At 37.4% G+C, this 26,688-nt stretch overlaps 1 protein-coding gene across 1 annotated transcript in view; it reads right to left on the bottom strand.

Annotated features, from left to right (window-relative positions):
• PAWR (pro-apoptotic WT1 regulator) overlaps positions 1-26,688 on the bottom strand; it is an 80,566-nt gene that overhangs the window by 23,667 nt on the left and 30,211 nt on the right. Inside the window, exon 2 of the mRNA XM_075150417.1 lies at positions 18,061-18,189. Coding sequence (XP_075006518.1) covers positions 18,061-18,189 — 129 coding nt within the window. The remainder of the gene's footprint in view (positions 1-18,060; positions 18,190-26,688) is intronic.

Genomic DNA, 26,688 nt, shown 5'->3' on the forward strand with positions numbered 1-26,688 from the left:
ATACAACTCTTGCCCATCAAGTAGGAACTCTGGGCTCTAAGCTTCCTCAGTTCTTATTTTTTAAACAGCTTCTTTTTTAGGAAAATGCTGAAGCCTTGAGGTTATGGCCATACTTCCTAATGAACGCAAGCCTCTGCTTACGGTGAAAGGCAGAATCTACTAGAAAGGGAGAATTCGCACATGACATTGCAGTTTAGTGAAGCACACGTAACCCTTGTACAAAGAAATCTCTGGATCTTGGATGCTTGTTTTCTACTCTAGACGCCAAACAGATGCAATGTATGCATCGTATACCCTCAAATTTGCTAAGACCTTTTCATAAATGCAAATACAAGCTGTAAAGCAATTTACATACGTAGACTTGTACATTTACCTCAACAGGAGACTTCTAAAAGTTTGGCAGTGCTATTCAGAAAGGCCAGTTCTTCAGAAAAAGAAAGCTGGGAAAGCAAACAAATGCTCAGGAAAGGGACAAAGTACATGGCAAATACTCTCATTTGCTACAAATGACAGCTGTTAAAACTAAAAAAAAAAAAAAAAACAACCAACAATTAACTAGCCCTTTGTAACATGCTTCTACAGCAAGTATTAGTGTTTTTTATTTTTGTATTTAAAACTAACTATGAACAAAAAGTTAAAAATACACATTTGATGCATAAAAACAATCTCCTCTGATAAACAAATTCATACTGCAGATTTGGTAAATTGTGACTTTTATTATTTTGGAATCTCTAATGTAAATGCAAACCATTCTTTACAGTGATGATGCAAGCACCACGGAAATATTATTTATCTCTTTTCTCATGTTATGAAATTTATTTTGTGTGTGTTGTTTATCCAAAAGTTGCTGAGAACAGGAATATATGTAGTTATACTATAAACAGCATTATGTGTCTATTAATCAAAAATGAATCTAAGCTTTCAAACTATTAAAAAGCTCTCAAAATGAGGCAAACATCTCTTATAATTCAAGACCTTGTCTCCTCCACCACTTTTGGTGAAGAGAATGTTGGCAGAAAATGAAGAAGGGGAAGGAGAAAGGAGGAAGATTCCTGTTCTGCAAAGAATTAACCTAAAAGCAGATGATTAGGCATGTATATAAATACTAATTTACAAATCTTGCTTATATTCTTTAATATTTTTAAACTTTGAGTTTTAACCCATGTTTAAAATATCTAGTAATTACTATAAAAATGAATGATTTGTCAAAATAATTGTTTATGAGCAATGAAGAGATCAGTTTATTTGAACGTCTTCCTTTAAAAAAGGAATTCTCTTTACTGTCTGTGGTAATCCTGAACAGAAAAGCAATCAGTAAAGAAGTAACCCATAACAATTATGGTAATGGTTTCCTTCATGCTGGTGAAAACATATTGCTTCCAAAGACATCTAACAACATCAGTTCTTAATCCACAGTTGAAATAAAACACTCGTTTCAATACAGTATTCAAAACGCAGCTTTAAAATTACTTTTATTTCTTGCACATTATCTCTGGCAGCTTATATTACCTTTTAACAGTATATACTACTGCTAATAAATCATATAATCAAGTAGTCTTGCTCTTGCTCCATCTCAAGTGGGAGTTCAACAACACTGCAGACCGACATACGTCACCATTGCTCCAGAAAACTGGTCATGCTCCCTTTTCCTCCTGTCTACAGAAGTGTTTGTGCAGCCACATATTAGTGCACAACAGGGTGTGATCTAAGTGAAAATAACCAAGAAAAAAGCAAAAATTTGTCTTATTCCACATGAGCTCCTTCATCTGATTCATCACACAGCCCAACACACACACCTGCTGCACAAGAGAAAGAGAATGTGTAAGGGCAGAAAAGGCAGCTGAGACCATTTCCATTAATGAAACCACTTAATGCTCATTAAATTTCTGTTAAACTAGGATGTAAGCAACTTTGCTATCTCCCCTCTCTGCTCCTGGATCATCTTGGTGTTTCATCTCATCTGGCCAACACAGAGATTACATAAACAAGCTGGTCATCAGGCTTTAAATAAATAGAGTTGTCTGTGTTTACACGCGTCTGACAAAGATTTCCAGATGTTAAACCAACCCTACCATCACAAATCATCTAGTTAAAAAGCACTAACAAACGTTGTTTTTAAACATGTACAAACTCTGGAGTCAGCTGGACTATGAAAATGGTTCACTGGAATCCCTTGAAAGACTACTTAAAAGTTTCGCAAACAATTAAAGTGAATTGCCTGGATCAAATCAGGCATGCTGGTATATATACTGGCATGTGGAATACGTGCAGTGTTTTAGAATTGGACTATACACTAGTGTAAATTATGACTACATAACGATATTCCTGCAATATGCAAGGTTAAATTTTGACTGAAATTAGGCCATCAAAACAATTTATTTTTTCATATGCGATCCAAATATGGGCTTCCTATAAAGTTTCCTATACGTTCTTCAAGATGTGAGCAGATACAATTTCACTGCATGGAGGAAGCAGGTCTATTGCTGGGGTTTCTTGCTTTTTTACGTATCAAAGAACAGGTAGATTCTGTCTCCATCCAGCCAATCAAGTTAACTCCAATCTCCTTCATGAGTCACATCTTGATTAACTACATCTACTTTCTTCTTGCATTCAGTACAACTTTACATTGCCGTTTCCTTGGAAATGGCAATTATGTATCTTCTGCAACGCAGACAAAGTTTCATTCCGATATTAAAGTGAGATAACACGTGAATGCTTGACAAGCGGAAGGCATTGAAATTCGCCAAGAGAAAGCATGTCTCAGGAGCAACAGAACTATGGACGTAACATTTACCTTCCATTCCTGATTCTAAACCATTTGAAAATTTCTAGAAATGCTTTTCATGGAATGTAACACCAATTCAACTTTGAATGGAAATGCTTTCCCTGCTCAGGGGGCATGAAATCTCCACTGCAACCATTCTTTCCAGAAGCACTCTAAGGTGCTTCCAAGCTTCTTAAAGCAGCAATTATATCACTCAACTACTTGCACCCCTGACAGCTGTGCACTTTCTAGATCTCTACTTGGACAGATTACTTGCACATACAAAACCATCCCAGGCTCCCCTTATTTTTCTAGCTGCCAAGATTTTACATCTATTTTCATGATTCATTACATTTTTTTTTTTCCTTGTGTGGATTTCCTAGAGATGACCTTAAACACTCTATACTCACCCAATAAATCTCTTTTATAAGTAGTCATTTTATTTCCAAAACTGTTAAGAAAGCATGAAGTTATCACCACCTATTAATCAGTTACAAAATAAACTGAAACAGGAACCTGGTAAGATTAAACAAAAACAAAAGCCGACCTACTGTTCTTAAATAGCCTGACAAAATTTTTCATATTTTCATCTTCCTTTGATTTGTACTCTGTTAAATTGGAACCAACACATTTTAAAAGAGCCTTGTTTAATTTATAGCCAACTGATCTTTTTAAAACACACCATAATGAATAACACATAACAGAATAAAACTTTGAGCAGGAAAAAGACATTCCTATATTCTGGAGATTAAAATTCAATTGCCAGAACTATTTTGATATTGTGGCACCCAGATACTTAATTCCAGATCAGCAATACAAAACAATCTCTTTCGTGTGAAGCAGTTGATATAGACAAGCAAGACCTAAAAAAATGTCATAGGGGAAAAGGAAGATATAGTTTCTTTACCTGTGCTAAAGAGAAGAAATTTAAGGTTCATATACCCTCTGGTCACATATTTCTGAAATACTGGCTGATTGATTCAGGTAGGTATTTATAAAAGTGGAAAAGCAATGGCATTACAGCCTACACAAGGATAACGCTTTCTTTAGGAAGGAAGCCATAAGAGCAAATACAAAGGTAAGTTCAGTAAGTAAATTAATCTGTTAGAACATCTGCCTGCATTTTTTTATTGAGAGAGAGAGACAGAAACAGAGACAGACAAAACGGAAGATCCAAAGAGAAAACACCTCTCTAGATGCAGAGTAACCTAAAAATAAATTAGGACAGCATCACAAGTTACCAGTTCCCTAGACTGACTTTGAATTTCCCAGGCCCTTTCAGTGCAGCCCATATGAAATCCATGCAACTCAAACAGGTTCCAGGCAGTCTCTTCTACCTCTTGCCTATGAACCTTTCCGGGAGAAAAGATATTCAATCTCTTTTTTCAAAAGGGAAATCTGAAAACATGTCATTCTCCGTGTTGTGTGTGTGTTTCTGGACTGTGGATGAATGATGTCCTAGGTGAAAACACTGCAGTTCTATTTACCTGACAGAGCAGAGCCTCAATGAAGTACTGCACATCCAATATACGTGTGCGCAGAGCCTGTTCACGTGCTGGTTTTGCTTTTCCAGAAATCAGGAGCAATGAAGACAACCATGCAAAGAAGGCTTCTTCCCAAAATCTGCCAGGATCCAAGGGTACCTATGAGCTCTGGCTCAGCACCGGCCTTGTCTGGCTCCTGCAGAGTGACTCAGCCGTTCTTAGACACAGCCTGCCTGGGCACCGCACCCCGCAGACACAGGCATGCCCCTTTCTGAGCCCAGCCGAGTGGGAAGCTTGGTTCAAAGGCACTCGAGTGCCTCGAAGAAGAGCCAGCCAGGCTGCAGCATGGGCAGCAACACCTAAGTCTGGCACACAGACATTCACTCTATCCTGACCTACGGAAATGTATTTGCACCATGTTCCCAAAAGTATTCTGTAGTACATTATCTGTCTCTAATTACATCACAGGATAAAATCCAGCTATTCCAACTATTAATTACCTGTCCAATCGTGAAGAAAAAAATGAAGTATTTTGGTACACCAATTATTAAACTGTGGCACAATTTGAGGTCAGACTTATTTCATATCATGTTAATATAATTTAAAAATCTTAACGTAAGGTGTTTTTATCTGCTCTTACATAATTCCATAGTTGCACAAGTATGTTTTGTATGAAGAAAAACTCATTAGAATACGTACGTTCATGGTGGTTGTTTGCCTAAAAACCAATATGAACTAAATCTAATGCCTAATTTTTTGGGCTACTTCTTGGCCAATATGGTTTACAAACCTATTTGTCTTTTTATACAAACAAATGGAGGATTTTAAAGTTTATTAGTTCTTACAGTTCACCAGTATCTCTTAATCAGCTGTAAAATAGACGTTAACCACACAGAATCACAGAATTGTTAAGGTTGGAAAGGACGTCATGTTTATATTTCATATATTACATACTTACATATAAGTATTTTTATATAATATCTTCTCCTGTTAGATCGTAGCATATTGTTTTCCTGTTGATTGACAAACATAGTCATGTGATTTAAGTAAGACTTGAAGTACTTTACTTTTATATGGCCAGATTACTTAAATAAGATTTTAAGTAAGATCTTTCTTTCAAAATTATTACCTGTAACTTGTAAAGCAAAATAAACCAAGTTATTAACTACAGATGAAAATTTGCTCAGAAAAAGGAGACACCAACATGAAAGAAAATGAAAGAAATACATGTGAAAATATTATTTCCACCTAATAATCAGCCTACGTAGTGAGCTAAACCCCAAAGGAGTAGAGAACAAGGAAGAAAAAAACCCACCAGACTGGAAACACAAATTTCAATCAGGGAAAAGTTAAGTGTCCTTACTTCCATTCACTTACTTAAGTGAACCTTATTTTTTTTACAGTCTTAATTAATATGTAATTAATAAGGACTTCAAACAAGAACTAACATAGATGTGCTAAAATGCCTGGGTGCAAGTGATATGCATTATTCCTGTGAAACCAAAGAAATTATGACTCATCTCCCTGTTTACATAGAGCCAGGAGGCCATGGAGAAATACTACAAGAATGTCTAGGGCATCAAATCACATGTCTAACAGGAAGTTAAGTATCCTCAATTCCTACCTATGAAGAAATCTATCAAGGCCATTAGGTGAGAGGAAAAAAAATAAAGAAATACCTGCAGGTAACACAAGCAACTCCCAGGGAAGTCAAGTGTCATCAAGAAGAAAACAGCTCCCAAAAATAAGGAAATCAGAAATACTCACTAAAATATATAAACAGAGTTATTTCTTCATTCATTATTCTCCATTTCTATACCCAAGCAATATTCAACACGAAAGAGCCAGAACAAGAGTTCAGGACAAGCAGTTAGGCACTCAGAACAGAAGCTTCGAAGTAGCTCATTAGATCAGGCTGACAAAACCTGACTAGATCTCAGATGACTCACTGACCGAGCAGAGCTGGAAAAATGATCAGAAAGACAGTGATTATATCCAACATATGACCTTCATGGATCAGTGCTGCATAATCGTAAACTGAAAATGTAGACTTCCTAAAATTCCCTGAAAAGAAAAGGAACTTGGAAATACTTGCACAAAGCTCCCAAATTCAATGTGTCCGTCATACATAAAAAAAATAAAGAACCAATACTATTGCCAGAAACCTGAAGAACACCTCCAACACACCAGGAAAAAGTACAGGATCTAAAACACATGACTTGATGCTGAAACAGGAGAGCATTTTAAAAAAAGATAGAATTCAGATGGGCATAAACCTTAATGGCTCCGATAAATTAAGAGAGTAGTATGAGGACCTTAATTCACAGAAGAGCTATGTCACAATATGAAACTCACAGCAGAGATGATGACAGTGAAAACACAAACAGAATTTGCTGAAGTACTTTATAGCAAGTGTAAGTATAAAATCGTGCACAGAGCTATGTGCATAGCCCCTTCAAAATACACTAGACTGTGCCCAGATATATAAATAGACAAAACAGAAATTCCTCAGAATTATTTTTGATGGGATTTGTCTCATACTTTACAGAGCATTGTAACTTTTTCAGCCTCACCTTAGAGAGCTGAGCTGCTTGTTGACTTGTCTACATGGTGGTTTGCACACTGCGTACTAGAAACATAACATGATAAACCCAGCTGCTTCAGTGGAACCTGTTTAAAACAACGAACCATCTTGCCCACCTCTACTAGGTGCTGGTTCCAAGAAAAGAAAGGAGAGGCCCTTGCCGGTGAGTTTACCAGCAGAATGGGCCTGACAGCATCTACCAACAAAAGAGTAAATGGAGGCAGACAAGCCAGATACTACTCTATGGTTCCAAAGCCAAGTGACACAGAGTTGCCACATCCATACTGCAAAGCACCTGACTGTGGGTCTCCTCCATGTCCCATGTGGTGTCCCTAAGAAATCATAATCTGTAGCCTCTCCCCCAGTTAAAAGCATCTGAAATAACGCGAGGGCTGAACTACAGCCCAAAGCGGTGTTTTCACAGCATGAAACCTAGGTCTGTGTTGCACACCCTAGCGTGTTGATTAAGGGTGTGCAGCTGTTCCTGAGCTAGCAAAGGCTAGTAATGTACTCCACCGGCAGCCAAACCTGGTGCTGTGATGTTCATGCTACATCCGAGGACTGGTTCCTGGCACACTATTCCTCAAACAGTCCCCAGGTACAATATATAGGAAGCACTAAGTAGCATGAACCAAATCCGTGCCAGAAAACCTTGCTAATAATTAAGCCATAGGCTCTATCAGCAGCACAGTGGTTGAGCTCACACCCAGGTCTTATTCTTTTTAGCAGTATAAATTTAGTCAGACTGTCTCCACCAAACAACTCCGAATTCCACATTCCTCCTCCCTCCTGAGCCATCACATTAATTACACTAGACTACAAGGACGTAGAGAAGCAGGCTCCTCCTCCATCCTCATACCGCTATGGAACTGGAATATGCAGCTTCTAAACACAAAAGCACATCTGAGTAACTACGACTATGTTATTCTCTTAGTATGAATAACACAAATGTATGAGCATAAAAATGTTTCACAACTATTGCTGTGTACATTTTTGTAGAGCTGCAAAAGTTCTTGTTCATCTTTCTCCAGCAATGAGTAAGTTTTCTCCCCTCTCCACCTTGCACAAACACATTCAGTAGGGATCCCCTTGGTCCATGCAGGTTCTTGCAGAACAGTGTCTTCCTCCCCTATCCACACACGTCAGGTACTTAAAACTTCATTATCTAGGCTTCAGACTAGTTCCTGTCATGAAAACAGTATTAACTAAAATTCTGTCTCTAGAATAGAATAGCAGAAAAGTGCAGGAATCAGGAGTATTACTGTATCTTACAGAAGCTTTTGACATCAGTCAGGCTGTGTCATTTATTTGTACGAGTAGATATGTTAGGAAGTCCTTCCTTTTTCAATAAATTTGTATTTACCAGACTCTTCTTCCCACAGAGACCTCAGGTACAGTGTATCATTATACTCCACGGGATCACATTTTTCCCCCTCAAGAAATTTTAAGAGAAAACTGGGAGGACATACCTGCTTAGACATCATAATTTTTGAGAGCTGAACAGAATTTCCATATTGACTCTTTCAGAGATAAAACAATCTTTTCAAACCAGCATTCAGTTAGCTGAGTTAAAAAGTCCAAAAAAGAAAGCATGTGGGAAAGAAAATTAATTCCTTCACATAAGGCCCCTGCTGACTGCTCAAACCATTAGTCGGGAATTTGAGAAGCTGCTTCCTATTCCTTCTGGCCATCTAAAAGCTCCAAACCAGTGTAACACCAGCTAATGCACCAGCTTACACAATTCTGGAGCATAGCTTCCAACTATGAACTGCAACAACAAAACAAACACCTGCTCATACAGGTTGACTACATAGCAGCAACATCTGTAGATAAGAAAAAAAGAGAAGAAAAGTAAACAAAGAAAAAAAAAGTCTTAATGGAAGGATCACAACCGAACTTAAGAGATATACAAGAAAGAAATCATAATGTACACACTTTGCTTGGCACAAGGATTTAAAAAGTACCCGAAGAGAAGTCTGCGCAACCCCTGCAGTTCCTAGGCACAACCGCGAATCTAAAGCAGGAGTAAGAAGCCTCCACACCACCTTGCCTTCACAGTTCCACACTTGATTCAGTTTCAGTTTTCATGCAGGTCCTGTGATGAACAGTTGTACATGTGCATAGGCACACAAAACCAAGTATTCAATTATAAGAGACTTCATGGGTACATTTAACTTTATTTACTGGAGTGAAATGCATTCCTGAAATAAAATTTTAAGCTTAAACCACTTATCCAACTAAATTAAACTTTACTGAACACAGATGTTAAAAATGTTCATCATTTTTGTATTTCTTTCTAAGAAAAGCAAAGTTTGCTTGTCAAAGGTAATCAAATTTATGCTGACAATGATCAGCCACTGAACACAAATGATGCCTTCCACAAACAAACAGAAAGTTTTCTCTTTTTGATCGGTTGTTACGAAGACAAATGTTGATAACTGCGTATTAGTATTTCTCTACAAGAGCCAAAGTCAGATGACTCGAAGTAGGAATGCCCAACCTCCAGCCCTGAAGCTACATGTTGCCGGCCAGAACAACTTCATCGGGCTCATAGCCAGTTCAAAGCAACTCGCTTTCCCTTCGGTCTCACATTAGTAACTGCTGTTCTCGGCTTCCTGATTTCTTAGGGGCAGAGGGGACTGCAATTTCACTTGTAAGCACTTTCCGAAAGCATCAGTATTAGATAGTGCACACGCAATATAGCTGAATCAGATTTGCTGAGCATGTGCAGATCCTTTGGGAATGTAAACCCCACTGAACATGCATGGATCAGCAGCACTACACATAGGCACACATATACTAAATTTGCTCACATGAGAGGAGAGGAGGATGATTTTGGCAGAGAAACCTATGCTGCTACAACAATGTCTATGACATAGCCCATTCAGCTGAGAAATCCAGACTCCACTGTTTCAAAACTCAGTTTCTATTAAAAAATACACACACGCAATTTAATTAAAAACTAGTAATCTCATTTTTGCAAAACAATTCATTCAGTGTCTTGAAGGCCTCCAGTTACACCGGACAAGACCACCATGCAAAATTATTACTCCTAAACTCAGAAAAGGTACCTTGCGGATTAATTAAAAAGTTAATACATGGTGTGGGTTTTTTTTTTTCCAGTCTCCAGTAATACAGACAATAAGCATTTAAAGAAAATTAAGACTGCAAAGTCAACCAATTCAGAACAGGTCAGAACGTTGTTGACTTACGCAACTTTCAAATTCTTACAACTACATGCATCATGGACTGCCTTTCCTGACATCATCACATGATATATTTTTCCACAAGATCTCTTACGTGGAACACAAGGAAGAGTACTCAGTAAGTAGCATTCAGCATTTTGCATTTGCTTGTTTTTCACAAAGTGGCCACTATGCCTTATTTTCTGCTATTCACATACTCAAACTGCACTGAAGCCATGCCCGTATTTGCTAGAAACTACTGAGTGATGACCTGATCATACGTGATCATGGAAAGATGGAATTCCTGTGTTCCTGTTTTCCTGTGTGATCACAGGAATAACCTGGTCTCCCAAGCCAGCTCAAGCATGGCAGTTAAACATCTGAAGCACCTGGTTTGTGTCATGAGCTGTACAGTGCAGCAAATTCCCTGCAACTGATGTCACTTACTTTAAAAATACTGTACACAAGACCTATTTTAGATGCAAATATACTTATTGAATTTGAAAACTTTTTAATCCCTTTTTATGGGATCCTTTTTAGACATACAATAAAATTTCCTCATGAGTCTGTCTATTGCATACGCTATTATTGCCTAAGTGCTTTGTGAATATTAACAACCATTTTCATACCATCTCTGTGAGATGGATCATGTTAATCAGCAAATAGAAAACCCAAGATCAGTATTATCTGGTAACTTCACTGTCAAATATCAGAGTCTTACTATCTGATTCTGCAGAATAACATACAACTTCATATCCTCAAACACGGCTCCTCCTAATTTACATATTTCTGTATTTTAATCACATTTTATTTACTTTCTTTTTAAAACAATACCAATATTATAGTCACGTTATGTAAAATACTACTTGGCCTAACATCTGAAGAAATATAGCATAAAAAAATAAAACATGTCTTGATACATTTGGGCATGCCCTGTAGCACAACTGAGTTTTTTCCATAGACAGAAATTAACACAAAGTAACATCACGACAATAGGCTAATAAAAGATTAATTCTTACTCTTGAATGCACGCACACAGTTGTTCTTTGCAAGAACTATATTGAATATCTTTGAAAAGTTGTTGTCTCGTATCTATGAATAGATACGAGAATCATTACCATATATTTTGGATAATGAAAGTGATTGCAAAACAATGCTATATGACATTACACTGCTGTGCAAAATAAAAAGCCAGGAAATGCAAAATAGGCAAGTATAAACTACAATACAAGTTGAGAAACTTATTTGGCAGCATATTCTTGGCGTAAGATTCAAGTACAAGGCTCTAGGGAAGCTTGTGTCAAGCAGGTTTTCAGCTCTGTTTCCTAACGGAGATGCACATAATACTTCAGTTCCCTGCATTCCTTGCAGTTTGTCACACAGCTAAGTCACCAGAGACTTTTATTCCCTAACTTCATTTTATTTACTGTTTTCAGCATAGCTTATAAGGTGCCTCTATTAAACATTTACAGCTTTGTAACACTGGCATACATCACTGCTTCAGAAAATTTCAACGTGTTGGGTCACATCTAAAGTAAAGGATGGTATTTATGCAATGAGAACTGCACCAGAGCACTTCTGTGGGAGTATCTTTGGACCGTGTTCCTTTTAGAAATGGCCTGCAATGTTCTGGTGAAACGTTAAGCTTTTTTAGAACAAAAGGTTAAAAAAAGATCAGATGTGGTTTTCCTTCAATTTTCATAGTCTCTTGGATGACTTACAACTAAATGCACAAGTCACAACTAAACAGTCATGATAATAAATCAAGTTTAGATGACTTCACCAGCCATCTACCCTATTCACTACTGAAGTTAATGACGATGAACCCAATCTGCTGTGGCACAATTTTATAATTATACCATTAGGTGAATGCTGATTACGTAGACATTTCATCCTATCCTCACCTCCAATCAACTGGAAGGATTCTTTCCAAGGTACTGGGTAATTTCTACACCAAACAGAATGATTACCCAAGCATCTATCACAAGCTAATCTCTTCCAGAGAACAAAAACCTGCATTGCTGCTACAGAGGAGCGAGAGCAATCCAAGACATGGCAATGCTACTGCGCATGCAAGTCAGTGTTGTGAGCTGAAAATTAGAGCAACTTCTCCTTTTGTTGTCTTGGATTAACAGCTCCACAGGAATTCAGTACTAGGGTCAAGCTTTAGCCTGTCTCTAACGCACATAACTTGAATTTATTTCAAGAATATGATACAACATATAGGGTAAGATAAGGTTCAGTGCTAACAATGAAGTGACATTTTTTGTCTAGCAAATTTGCCTAGTGTTGTTGACTGTGACTGTTCATGTCTCAAATGTATCTCACAAAGTTGTATCTTGTATAAAACAATTTGGTAAGACTCAACATCTTAAAATTTCTTGAATTTGTTGTTGCTGCACAATCTAAGAACAATACAGGGACTCCAAGAAATGTCCATTACAATTGCAAACACAAAACAAATTAATAGTTGGAACAAGATGACAACAATTTCTAACTAGAGTGCAAGGGTCTTGAATGAGGTCCTGGGCTTTGCAGCAGTATATAATATGCAATCAGGTACAGCAAAAAGGTTGGTGTGGCTTAACAAAAAGAGTGAGTCATGTTTCCCAGCGGGGTCGCAGGCTTCAGAACGCCTGAGAAGCACAATTCCCCTACCAGTTTCATGTCAGCAATATAAATCCAAAAGCAGGTTTCTAGCAGATGATTGTAGACAGATCTTGGGCAGTCATTCCAGACACAAAAGGTATCGGTAACTGTGACAGTTACGATCTGCAGTTTCTTAACCTGGAATTAAGGAATACACTGGACAAATTTTGCTACTGTGTGACAATAATAAAGATCAGCATTCCCTTTCTACAGCAGGATACTCTAAATCATTCTCATTTTTATAAATCATTACCTTTCACTTGAAGGATTCAGAGTATTTATTCCGCAAAAGTTGAATCTCATCTAAGTGACTGAGAGCTTCCCCTTTTCATGCTCACAGGCACAAAAATTGGTATCTCACAGTCTCTCTAATTGATCCCTATTTCCAAGTTACATTAGTAGCAAAAATCACTCTGAGATGCTTGGTCCAAGTTTGCCAGGGAGAGGAGGGGATTCAGTGCATCTAATTTTAGATGCCTACATCTGATCTAGTGAGACCCTTTGTCATCAGTGAGGAGAAAAACACAAATCTAGAACACAGTAAAACCTACCCCCATGCCAATGTCTAAAATAACTCTAAAGATCTCAAATACCTTGCTGTTTCTTGGTGCTTTTGCCAATACATATTTACTAAACTATTCCCATATCTTACACTTAAATGTCAAACTGTTCACAGCTGATGAAGTTTTTTGCAGTGTGTTCACACAGTGTACAGCACAACAACTAGCATTCACAGACACTACAACATTTGAAATAAAATGCAAGCAGAAAGGAACCAAACACGAAGCAAAGGATTTCAAACTCCTTCCAAGGTATTGAGAATGACAGTTCTGTATGATTATGGCATAATTTCCAGAAAAACAGCCAGCTGTGATTTGAAGATTTTAAGGGATGGAGGAGCGTCACATGTGTCTCCCACTGCAAGGCTTTATGTTGGCTTTGGATTAATCTTCTCAGCCTTCCCAATTTGCTCTCCAATTTTCCAAGAACACCACAAAGTAATACAGACACCACAACATGCTATCATGCTCAGATATCACTTCTACAATAACATAGAAGTTATGTTAACCCTACTGTCACAGGATTACACCAAGAAGGGCACCTATTTGTGCATCTGGTCTCCTAACATATTCCCCAAACAACTGAATTCCAGGAGGCAGGTGACCATGGTATCAGCACAACCTGAGTGTTTTGATGCAAAATTTAAGGCCTTGCATATGGTGTTTTTGCAGGGGGGCATTAGCACAATAGTAGCATTTTTTCACGTTCTGGAACTTAGCAAGTCTTCTGAGAGACTTAAAAAAAAAAATCATCAGTAAACTAATCTTTTTCCAGCCAAATCTTGTAGGTTTTTTGATGCAACTTATCTTTATATTGTGTACTTAATAACACTTTCTCCAATTAAGAAAAGAGAAGACATTTATTAACCTGAACATAATATAATTTCTGTCCAATCGCAAAAAAGACATTGCTATCAAATAGTTTTGCGCTATTTTTAATGTTATCATCTCTACTAAGCTAGAGCTAAATTTATATAATTGCCAGACTCCACTTATTCCTAGTTAAAGTAGCAACTTTAACTATGCTTGTCCTTAGCATTACAAATTTTTAGCTAATTTGTAAGAGTTCTAAGCTTCACTACATATAACTTATCACTCTCAGTCTGCATCCCCATATTACATCAATGAGGAACATGACTTGTGACTCACAAACTGAGAACACTGAATTGAAGCATTAAAAATAGGAGGAAAATCAAGCAAGGAAGTCAGAGCCACATGTAACATTTGTGTTTGGGAGTGGATTAGGTGTTGATTCAGCTGCTGAGGTGTGGCTTTCCACACTATCTTTTGCTAAAGTTAAGTAACAGTTCTGATTCTAATTGTTTTTCAATGTTTATAATGTTGCCAGACCTATCATCTTCCATATTTCCAATATAAAATAATTGAGAAGCTGATTTCAGCCAAATAGTTCTGCTTCAGGAAAAATACTCTCAGGTCTGGTGTATTTTTAGATCTATTCTTAAACAAATCTCTGTGCTTTGGATCAAGGACTTCAAATTCAGCCAGAGTTTTCAAACACTCTACATTTTGCCCATGAGAAGGAGAACAGCAACTTCTGACAACGTTGAAATAGAACTGAAAGAGCAGGTTAAGGATTGGAAACAAAACATTATTCAGCAACATACTTGTCCGTCATACATGAAGTCAATATTAACTGTCTTGTTTCCCATATAAATGTCACAGTAATCATATATTTACAAATTTCATAAAATAATAGAATCAACAAGTCAGTGAATATGTCTAACTACAGAAATATATTTATTCTGCTTAGTAGACAGAACTAGAATAAATATTGGTCAATGGTAACTAGAATTGACTGAATTCTTAGATCTAAAACAAACTCTACTTTTAAGAGCAGAATTAGGATCAATTGTTGCACAGAGGAGAAACAAAAGGAAACTAAGTCATCAAAGCGGAAATAACAGTGCTGCCAAATTCTGTTCAAATAGGGCAAGTTGTAAGTCTTCTCACAAAAAGTAAGCTGACAGAGTCAGTAATAAATTGATTAAGTCTTAGCAGCTACAACTTTCTAAGGTTCCATCTGTTCTGTACATGTGCCATTCTGGGTCTTTGCCAGATCTGAGGACTGGGACTCTCTTCTGTATTGTCAGTGACAGGACAGCCCTGCTGTGCTCTGTCAACAAAGAAGTAGTGCCTGTTTGAATACGGAGGTGACAAACTTGGAATCATGTAGAAGAAAATTAATACAGACAGCCTGGTAAATAGAAACTGAGATTGCTGGTCAAGAAGAATAGAAAATATGAAAGAAAAAACAGGGGCATGGGAATATAGCTAAAGCATTATGTAATAATACCACTAGGGGAAACAAAAAGTGACAACTTTTGGAGTATTTGTTGAAGAAATGAAAACAGAGTGAACACAATAAGAAAGAGGCTAACGAACAACTTGGAAAAAGTATAAAAACATTTCAGAATGAGAAATCCTGCCAAAGAATCTGCAAAAACAATAGATCAGTTTTAAGAGGCTCAGAGACAGTTTCTCTGCAGAAATATTGTTGTTGGTGTTCACCATGGAACAGCACGGTAAAGGACTCACATCAGAGTACTTGTGCATGGAAGACTCAAAGGGTCTGTTTCAAACAGAAGCACTGGTAGAATTTAAAAACAAATTAACAAAATGAAAAAAAAAACCTAATTGCCAGAATGAGAAGGTATTTACTCCTTGAGCTTTGAAGGAACTATTGATGTTACTGAAAAATGTAACAGCTAAGCTACTCGAGATCATGTATAATCTCTCACTTAAAACTAGCCTAGTACCAGTGGTTAACATAATCACCACCTTTAAGCAGATTCTAGAGTAGACGAGAGAACTGTAGACCAGTAAGCTTGATATTTATACGGAATAAAGTGGTGCTAGTAAGTCCAAAACAAAGCGAGTAAGTGAGTAAATATGATATAGTGTGGAAGAGCCACCAAGGCATTTGTAAAATAGTTACACTTCACAAATCTAATACAGCTTTTTAAGTAAAAAAATATCCAGAAGAGAAAGTTGGTTGGCAGCCTACTGAGTTTCAAAAAGGCATTCCCCAAAGCCTCTTAAAGAAATTAAGCCACACTGCAATAAGAGCTAACGTCCTTCTGTGAATAAATCACTGGTGAAAAGACAGGAAGTAATGGTGGGCCTTGATGGTCAGCTTTTGCAGTGGATGGAGTATCCAAAAGAGTTCCACGAGAACCTGTTCTGGGACCTATGCTTTTCAACATATTCAGGAAGCAGATGTCCATAGATGCTACTCAGAATAGAAAAGATGAGGGTCAACTGTGAAAACATGCAGGACTTCTCTATTGGGAGTGGCTGGGAGGTGAAACAGGAGATGAAATTTAGCGTACGTAAGCACAAAGTGAGACAAAAAGTTAAACATGCTTCTAAATTTAGATATGCATCAGCCTCTGAGCTGGCTATTATCACTCACAAAACATTAAGATAACCCCAAAATATTAAGTTAGAGTGGACACGCACAACAAAAAAAGTAAACTCAGTGCTCAGCTGCAAATAGGCAGATTATCAGGAATTGTCAGGAAAGAAACAGAGAACAAAACAAAAACCATTAAACTACTCTACAATTGCCTGCTGTACTGAACTCTTCAGTTCTGTTTCCTGATCTCAAATAAAATATAGCTCAAACTGGAAAAAGTACAGAATGTTACTGAACATCTCCTGTACAAGGAACAACTAAATAAAATAGAATTCTTCAGCCTAGAGAAGAGACAGCTGAAAGGGGCTGTGCTCTCTCTGTGGCACTTGGTCACATAAAGAGGAAGCAGTTGCTCCCCATGTCTTCCACTGGGACACCTTGGTGAAATCACACGGGAACAGATGGCAAATGACAGATTCAACTTAAACAAAAGGAGACTGTTCTTTACATTCCAGTTAATTAAGCTGTAGACCTCTATTGTAGGTTCTTCTAAATGTTAAACTCATCCATGAGCGTATGAAAGACTGGGCAGAATTTTAGAAGGAAAATGCATCCAGACTCACTAAATTCAGCGATGCCCCCTCTGGTTCAGGATACCCCACTGGTGGTTTGAAAACTATCACTATGGGCTTGCTCTGTATATTTTTCTCCCTATGCATATGCTATTGCCTCTGTTAGAGGCAAGAGGCAGAGCTAGATGGACTCTAGCGTGTACAGCTGGGTTTGCACATGCTGTTAGGTAACAGAAGAGAAGGAGAAACAGACTGGCTAAAGAGACTAAGGGCACGAAAGGAAAGAGACAGAACATGTGCCACAGGTAGTATAGTATGCGGGAGGGTGTATAGGGCATAATTGGCAAGGTTCTGATGGGGGGAGGGCTGCAGGACTGAGTGTAACCTGTGGCGAGGCAACTGGAGAACAAAAAAAGGGAAGAGGTTTCACAGAGGGCAAGGAGCATTTTCCCTAAGTGTGTGTGCTTGTTTCAATACCAGAATCAGTAACCAGAAGTTTGTTAATTGACAATAAATTAAATTGGGAAATTAGGTCCTGATTTGAAAAGTTTACCTCCAATTAATTGAATTTTCTAAAACTACAAGTATTTTTCACTTGAACCTCCAGGATTCTCTTCCTCTTATCAGATGAGTGTTTGCTGGACATCAATACCTTTACCTTCAAAGCCCCCACAGAAACAAGGGATTCTGTTCTCCAAAACCAGTCTCAGTAGTGTTGAGTTTGGGGAATGGAACCTCATACTCTGTTTTCAGTAATGTGACAACTCCTGAATTTCATGTTTGTTCCTTTTTAGGGTATAATCTACTGTTAAGTAGTACAAAGAAGAAGATATCTGAGTTTAAAAACCAAGTACACTATCAAAATGATTAAGTGTTAAGATCTCACCTGTAGTAAGTACGAGCCAGGGGTATCTGCACTGGAACTCTCATTTTGTATCGTATTCTGTTGGGTAATAGCATCCTCCTTCTTTCGCTCCTTCTGCCCTGCTTCATCATCTTCATATTCATCAAGGCTCTAAAACCAAAAATTTTCAGTTAGAAGATAGTCTTTGTATGTTGCTTCACATGCTTCCCATATTTCATAAAATTCGTGCATCAGTGAATTTTTTCAGAATAATTTTATATTTCAGAAAAGTTTAATTAAATGTTTAAATGTTCTTTTTTTTCACAGATATTGGTATCTCCAATACAAGAATAAAGTTTGACAGCTAACTGGTTTTTCTTAATCACAAAAGGAAAAAAAAAAAAAAAATCAAGATCCAACTTGACAAAGCCCTAGGCAACGTTGTCCGAGTTCAGCATTAATCCATCTGTAAGCAGGGGTGTGGACTATACCTGAGGTCCCTTCCGTTTGAATGACTTTACAATCCCGTTTGTCATAATCAATAATTTTACCTCTACATAAGAGATTCTGAGGAAGCACAGAAAAGGAAAAAAAGAGTTAATTGTGCTCTTCAATTAATAGCTGACCTTTTTTGACACATCTGCTGAGACTGAAGTGTCAGACTGAATCACCCATCTTAATTTTGCTCTCCTTGTTTTTGGTATTGCCTTTGAAAATCTTCTATTGAAACTTAGTCATTTTTAAATTAGTTGGACAGTCATTCATTACTGACAATTTACACTAACATATAATATTTTGGTTCTTCATCACAAATGTTTCATGCTAGATTTACTGAAATACTTAAATCAAAAGGATTAAGTTTCTAAAGTACTGACTGCTGACAGGTGAGAGACAGGAAAATAATTTTTAAAATAAATAAATAATTCTAAAAAAATCAGTAACAGTGCCTCTGTTCTAGCTCAAAGCCACGCTGAGGCCAGGGTAGAAGCGTGAGGACTCAGCTAGCTTTGGACTAAGTCAGCTATGTCTACACCAGTCTATTAGTTTATCATGTACAAATTCACATACAGAAAAAAAACACAATCTCATGTTTAGAAGACCAACTTGAAGAGACATGAAGCTCCAAAAAAACCTGACCATAACATCACAAGCTGTTTGCCAGCACTCTGCATTAAAACAAGAGGTGTGTGAGACCTAGCTACAAAACCACAGGGAACTGACCATTCTAAGGTATCAGAAAAAGCTTCTAGGTGAACATGCAACAGCTTGAGAAACAGAGAACAGGGCTACAAGAGAACAAAGATGAATGTCAAATTACTTCCATGGAAGTTTCTAATGCACAAAAAACAAAATCACTATTCTGAGGCTTAGATACTGACGATCTCTGACATCATCTTATCCAAAGGACCCAAAACTAGTCAAAAGCATATAATGAGAATGCTGGAATGTAGTATTTTTTAAAAAGAAAACCAGTGTTATTTATTAAAATATGAAAATCGCACTAGCATATAAAAAACTAACTTTGGCTGCTCCAAAGCAAACACTATGGCGATAGAAGTGCTAGAAAACTGACTAGCTAGAAAGGTATATGTTTCCGAAAGTGAACATAATAAAGTGAACGTAAGTGAACCTGAATAAAGGCCATTTAAATTCTCTACAGTAGCACTCATGGTAGAATCCTAATGCAATTTCACCAATCTACTTCTAACCAACATTTGAATGCAACTGATGCAGACCTGTCTACTTTTATCACAAAGAAAAGGCATGCTTGAAAGATTATTACAGCTGAATCATTATACATTCAAAAACACTTTCAGTAAGTAGTCTTTTCAAATAAAATAATTATAAATAAAAAAATATTTAATTTGGTTCTCTCAGGACCATTTTTAACAGAGCATTTAAAAAACACTGTCATGGAACATTCTAGGAGGTGACCTTTAAATTAACACCCTCTGCCTTTTATAAACTGTAAAGCTTAAAAATTTCGGTAGCATAAACTTAAGTCTGTATCCTAATTTATCTCATTATCCTAATAATCCATTCTGAAGTGACAAAGTAAGAAATAAGGAGCCACTACTGCAACAAGAAATAGAGTGATCTTCAGCTCTTACAAAACCAGTCTTGTTCAGAAAGAACTACGAGGCTCCCAGAAGGTCTCATATAAATTAAGACTAATGTCATGCAGATGAAGAATGATACTGTGTTAGAAAAATAGGAAAACTTCTGGATTGTTCTTCCAGCCTCCAAGTTGTTCGTGTAAGAGAATGAAGATCCCAGATAAACTCAAAGGAAAGAGATAGTTTGACATGGGTTTGGAAGAGCAGCCTCTAATAAGTGTAGGGGAAAAACGACTGGAGACAGTAATCTTCACACACCTCAAAAAAGCTTTGCATTTTCAGAGAACAACATTCTTTAAGGAGAAGCATAAAGCTCAAATTACAATACTGTAGGTAAAAAAAAAAGTCTTTGTAGCAACTAAGTAGACAAGTGCTCCTTTCTTCACAAATTCTCTCCCTTCTTCAGATGCATGCTTCTCATATGCTTTCCAGAAACCATCAGCATGCCACAGAAGCATTCTTCTCTGAATACAATTATACCTGTAAGGAAGAATGTTCTTCTCCTTTTTCATATAAGATTACCTGCTATTAACTATTCTCTTAGCAGTTTTGGACAGAAACAAAATGTCATCATCTGATACGAAATTTCCAGCCACAAAATTTTAAACTAAGTATTTTCAGTTAGGATTTGCCAGCGATGTCCATTCCCACCCTTTCCCTTCTTCTCAGGAAGGTCCAAGATCACAAAAGACTGCTAATCAATACCTTCAAAAGGTATTAAACTCCCCCAAATAATTCATACTTCCAAAGTTAAAGGCTTTCTTCCCAAGCATGGAACAGTTAGCAACAGTTTATATAAACCTAATTTGGAGCATACAACCTGCTTTGAAGGCTACTGGGGCTTGCTCCCGCTCCAGTTCCCTTCACTGGAGCTGGCCCCGAGCCAGCTGGGGCCAACACAAGTTTCAGTGGTGAGAACCACAGCAGTGGATTTTTATTACTTGTTACAGATGAGGTAGAAGAGTCATGGACAGGTTAATCTTGACCATTTGCAGCCGATGTGGCACACTTGGCTAAGGTGGCCAATGCCTTCCTACCCTAAAGCAGATTACCAGTAACTTTCAAGGACCTTCTGTGGTTTCCCAAACACAAAGGTTACGCTCCCCTTCCAAACGTAGACATGCACATACGCGCACGCTAATTTAAATTATGAAATGCCTGCTGAACACAAGTCAACATGATAATAACTACCGAATTTTAACATTTTACTGCTTTTTACTAAAGTTAATGAGGTTTTTTTTCAATAACCATTAGCCTTAATAAGGAAATCCATTTGTTTTGACTCACGATGAAATAAGCTTTCTTATGCAAAATAATACTTTAAATTCAGTATTCTGCTTATGCACTTCTCCATCGACTTCAGTTAGATTGCTAATCTTAATGCTATTTATATTCTAGGCTAACTTTTAGAGTAATAAAAATCAATGAAAGCCAAATTTCAGTTGACAGATTAATTATTATTGAAAAATTAAAAATGTACAAAGTGTTGTTACACACTTTAAAAACCATTTTTGTTCAAACTGCCCTGCAGCTGAAACTGCCTCAGCCCACAGGACATTTCAATCAGATGGATTACCGCGTTGCTCGCGTTGCAGGCTTCTCTCAATACTCCACTTCGCTTTAGAAACTAGTTTCACATCATTGAAAAAGACATAAATGCAGTAATTACCTTCTCTGTTAGCACAGCAGAGAAATGGACTTGTAACCATCAAGGTGTAATTCTGGCCCATTATTTAATTCTCTCTGTCCATTCCCTTTCCCCTGCTTTTTTATTTTGCTGCTACGCATATACCATTTCAGATTCTTATTTTCCATTAAAATCATCTGAGTTTTGTACAGCAGATATTCAATGTGACATTCCCACATCTGACCTTAATATAAGGAATCCACAGAAATTCTTTAGGTTTTCTAGCATTTCAGTACATGTTTGAAGCTGTAGTATAAACATTTTTCTGTAAACCTCTAGTATGGAAAATACAAGCAGAATAAGATGCTTTCAAAAGAATCAGACTGATGAAGGAAACAGCCACAAAGATATGCCCGCATTCCCGCGCACAACCAGCCTGCAGTTTAAGGAAACATTGTACACAGAACATTTCTAATGATTCACTGGTTTGCTTCCTATAAACATTTGTGCATTGCTAAGAACAAACAAAAATTGGGGAGGGACTGTCTTCTCCATGAAAAGCGGTATTCCTACATGCAAAAGATCAGTTTCTGAGTGCACACAAGCTGCTCTCGCTACAAGAAACAGTGCTGAGTCAAAATGTCACTATCCCCATCCCCCTTCCTGCACCAGCTTGCTTTTGCCTTGCAGTTCTGCTGGCCGAGCACATATCCTAAGAGCTTCCCAGTGCATTTCATGAAAGGTCAGTCAGGTTAGCTTCAGCAGTTTTAATTAGCCCAGCTGATTTTGCCTGAACCAGATGCAAGCCCATTCGAACTATTTATTTCGCAGAACTCCACAGATAGTTGCACTACATCAGCTTTTTGAAAATGATGAGCACTTGAGATAATAACATATTTAACCAGTACAGCAAGATGTGCAAGAAGATATATACTCTCAGTAAAACTCATGTTCAACTTCACACTGGGCAATAAATAGAACCTCTACAACACAAGCACCATCAGTTACCTTGACTTTTTTTTAGCTTCTTAACCATGCTAACAATCTAGGAGAGGAAACAAATCTAGGCTTCTTCCCATTACTTCAAAATTACTTTGAACAATTAAAAAAAAAAAAAAATCAATTTTACCACAGGGACATTCTCCATGTTTAGTAAAAGTTCAGAGTGCAACATCACAACTTCATATCAAGATGCTGGAAAAATGGAAAGGTTTCTATTAAATGTAAGTCTAAAAACTTCCACAGCAGAAATACAAGACAAGACACAAGAATTTTGTTTTTAACTCTGAAAAAAAATGTAACTAGGCAATTAACTACAACAAAACTTCCTACCTCTTTGCACAGTATCAAACCTTTCTGTCATCACCTCTCAAAATACACAACAAAACCAAGCAAAAATCCCAAACCTCAATGATTTGAGATATTACCTTTCCCCTTCAGAAACACTATTTTTAATCATATTTTTTAAACACACTTTTATTACAATGTCCAGACAGTACCCAAAATATTTAAGTAAAATGGGTTTACGGTAACATAATCTTTTATTAGAACAACAGTATAGTTGGAAAAATTGCATCTTTTTCACTACGCAAGCCTTTCACCAGGTTTAGCTTGCCTAAGTGCTTTTCTTTACAAGTTGGAAAACATCCTTATAGAGATGAAAAGAGCAAACATTATTGGTAGGAACTATCTAAAACCTACAAACAGTTTTATGAATATGGAATACCCAGTAAAAGATTTTATTTTTTTAAGAATACTTGACCTTAATTCTCACATTAGAAGAGTCCAAAAAAGGATTCTGAACTCAAACACCTTATCTGAATGATCTTTGTGCACTTCTAAAAGTCTACGTATCCAAATGGAGCGGTCCAGTATCAACAATTAGTATGATCACAAGCATGGATTTTTAACCCAGAAAAAGAATAAAGGCAGGAATCTTTGGTATCCAAGATCAAAAGGGACCCAAATGCAGCAATGGGTCAGTGACTAGCAGGTGGGCCAGGGCACAGCTCACTGCAGCCATAGGACGCGCTCGTCCTTGACCACGCTGCCGGCAAAGCAAACCAAAAAGATGAGCATCACTTAGAAATCAATGAGATGCACACCTTGCTCTAGAGAACTCACAGCATTTGTGCTTATAAGTCACGTTTACATTTTGTTTGAACTCTATCTTTTTCTCACCCATAATGAGCATTTACAAGTACCTACTTTGTATAGTCAATTATATTTCCAAGCAAATACAATTTGCAGTCTTAAAATCCACTTAGAAATGTTTTTGGAAAAAAAAAACCAACATATTTGTCTGTATTAGAGCAAAATAACAAAGTACTTCGAATTCTTTTAAAGCTTTAAGTAAAACATCAACTACATCAACACCAGAACATCAATTATCCCTCCATTATAATAACAAAATAGCAGTTTGCAGGTTGTTATTCAGCAAAATACACTGTTTGGCCACCACTGCCTTCAAACATACCACAAGAATGAGTTCAAAAGTCAAATGTTTAACTTAAACTAATCGCCAAAAAATCCTTTATCACAAGGCTTGTCAAGAATGATTGGTGGAAATGCTCGATTTAACTACTTAGTATGTGATATTAATATTAAAGTCACAGAGTAAAATGCCAGGGATACAAGAGAAACTGCAAAAGACAAGCATTATTAAAATCCTTCTAGAAAAGAGACAAATATAATAAAAAATATGGATTGGCAAGCTATCAGAATTAAGCACCAAACTATTTAATGCTACACTTAAAGTTAGCATCTGAGACCCTTTTCAGATTGATCACCATCTAAGAACGGAAGTACCTAACAGTAGAATTGACTGAAGATCCTTATGCAAAGAAGTCAAGCTGCTGATGCCTGTTCCATGGGGAAATTATTATATGAATATAGTAACGACTCACCCAGAAGAAGTACCACGGCCCTGCTCTTAAAAAGAAAACAAAAACCAACAGCAAATAAAGAGGCTAAGAGAAAAGCAGCCAAATCCTCCTCTTGCTGTTGGTATGATCCACAGGCAGTTCCAGCCCAGCTGACTTATAGAACTACGGGGCCCAGACTTCAGATACAGCACAGCTCTAAAGGCTGAAAGAGTGAAATTAAACATCCTCCTCCTTTTTGAAATTTTGCACACTGCTTTTCTTACCTCTCTGCTCTAACCAAATTTTGCTAGTGACAACGCATCTTTTCCCTCTTCTGATGATGGTTTACATCTGGTAGAGTTAATGAAGACTACATTCTGTACAGAGAAATCACTAATAACATTTAACATACAAATCTAAAAGTTATAGCAATGTTCCCAAAAAGACACACAAACCAGGGAGGGGAAAAAAAAAAAAATTTCTAAGTGGAGTCAGTCACCAAACCCATCTCCTTAGCCTCCTAATTAACATGCTGAAATGATGCATCCTACCTAATACAAAGATTGCAAACCAGTGGCTGAGCAGAAGAAACCTGGCAAAACAAAGTTTGCCTGTTTCAGCTAGAAGGAAGAAGAGACAATTGATGAGGATATTTGCACTGTTCACAGAGGAAATATTTCTCAGTTTGCATCACGCCATACATGTTCGGAACCAACAATCACAGATTGCAAGAACAGAAAAGAGAACTCATCCTGAATGTACAGAAAACAAGCTATAGTTTACAGACTTGATGCCCATCTACACTATTTTTCCTATAAAACTTGCTCCCGTATTAGATAGGATTCTGGGAGATGGTATTAGAGAGCATGTAAACTATCTGACATGGGAGAAGTTTACCCACCGGGAAAAATGGCTGAACAAAAGCCACTCAAAGAACAGTTAGATAATGGAGTTAAAACGCCTGTAACCACCATCATTTTGACTTCCATTGCCATGTACTTCTGCCAAAACTAAGCAAATAGAAACAAGGCTCCAAAAGAAAGAAAGATATATTGTCATGTAGATAAAGACCATACAGATTGAGCACCCTTCTCTTTAAAGCGAGAGAAACAGACCTTGGAGAAGATTTAGCACACTATTTTCAAAACAGAAGCATTCCTTTTAATGTGACCATGTAATATAGAAGGCATCTAATTCCTGTTTTCTTCCCTAGTACATCTATGGCACTTCTAAAAAGAAATAAAGATGAGATCGGTATTTGAGGAATGTTCTGAAAGGAGATCAAACAGGTTAATCAGTGTACTGCATTTCTAACTATCCTATTCTCTGAAGCATGCAGTTTGTAGCAATTTATGTTGTCTGAATATCAAGTTGCATTTAAAATGTTTTTTTAAAAAAATGCAGAACAGTGCCTTCATAGGTTTCTGCTCCCTTGCTTAGCGGGCTAATTGACATTTTTCTTTTTTCTACCCAACTGAATCTCATTCAGTGTTTACACACAGTGGGTATGGGATTGGTCAAACTAAACAAAGCCAAAGAGGCTGCTGACAAGCAAGTGAGCACGGACAAGCCACAACAATAGACTCAGAACCAATTCCAAGGGAGAAAGAAAACTTTGGCACAATGCTTTTTTGAGAGTTGTACTGCATTTCTCATTTGGGAGTGGGATCTTCTGAATCCTTAGAAAAGTTGATAAAAATATCAAATGGGTTTTCTGCTCTCCCAGCTGTTTCTTCTGAGTCCTAATAGAAATAGCTGTTCCAGCTGGACAGATATGAGGACTCAGCCGTGCAGCAGAAAGGCAGAGGAAGTACTGAAAGAGCACCCTTAACAGGACAGGCATATATCTGGATAAAAACTGTTGAATTTGACTTTCAAGGCAATAAATAAGCACTTTTTAAGCCCTCAGCACTGGTGTCAGGAATAGACAGTACTGATCAAAGCCATGGAGGCAGACAAAGCGCGTCTGTAGTACTGAAGCCTGCTAGGATGGCAATACCCAGAGAAGATCAAAAAAGTTTAAAGTTGCTGCTGCAGTCAATACTGTAACTATTTATTGGGA

This window comes from Calonectris borealis, chromosome 1 (genome assembly GCF_964195595.1).
Source record: "Calonectris borealis chromosome 1, bCalBor7.hap1.2, whole genome shotgun sequence".
Lineage (NCBI taxonomy): Eukaryota > Metazoa > Chordata > Aves > Procellariiformes > Procellariidae > Calonectris > Calonectris borealis.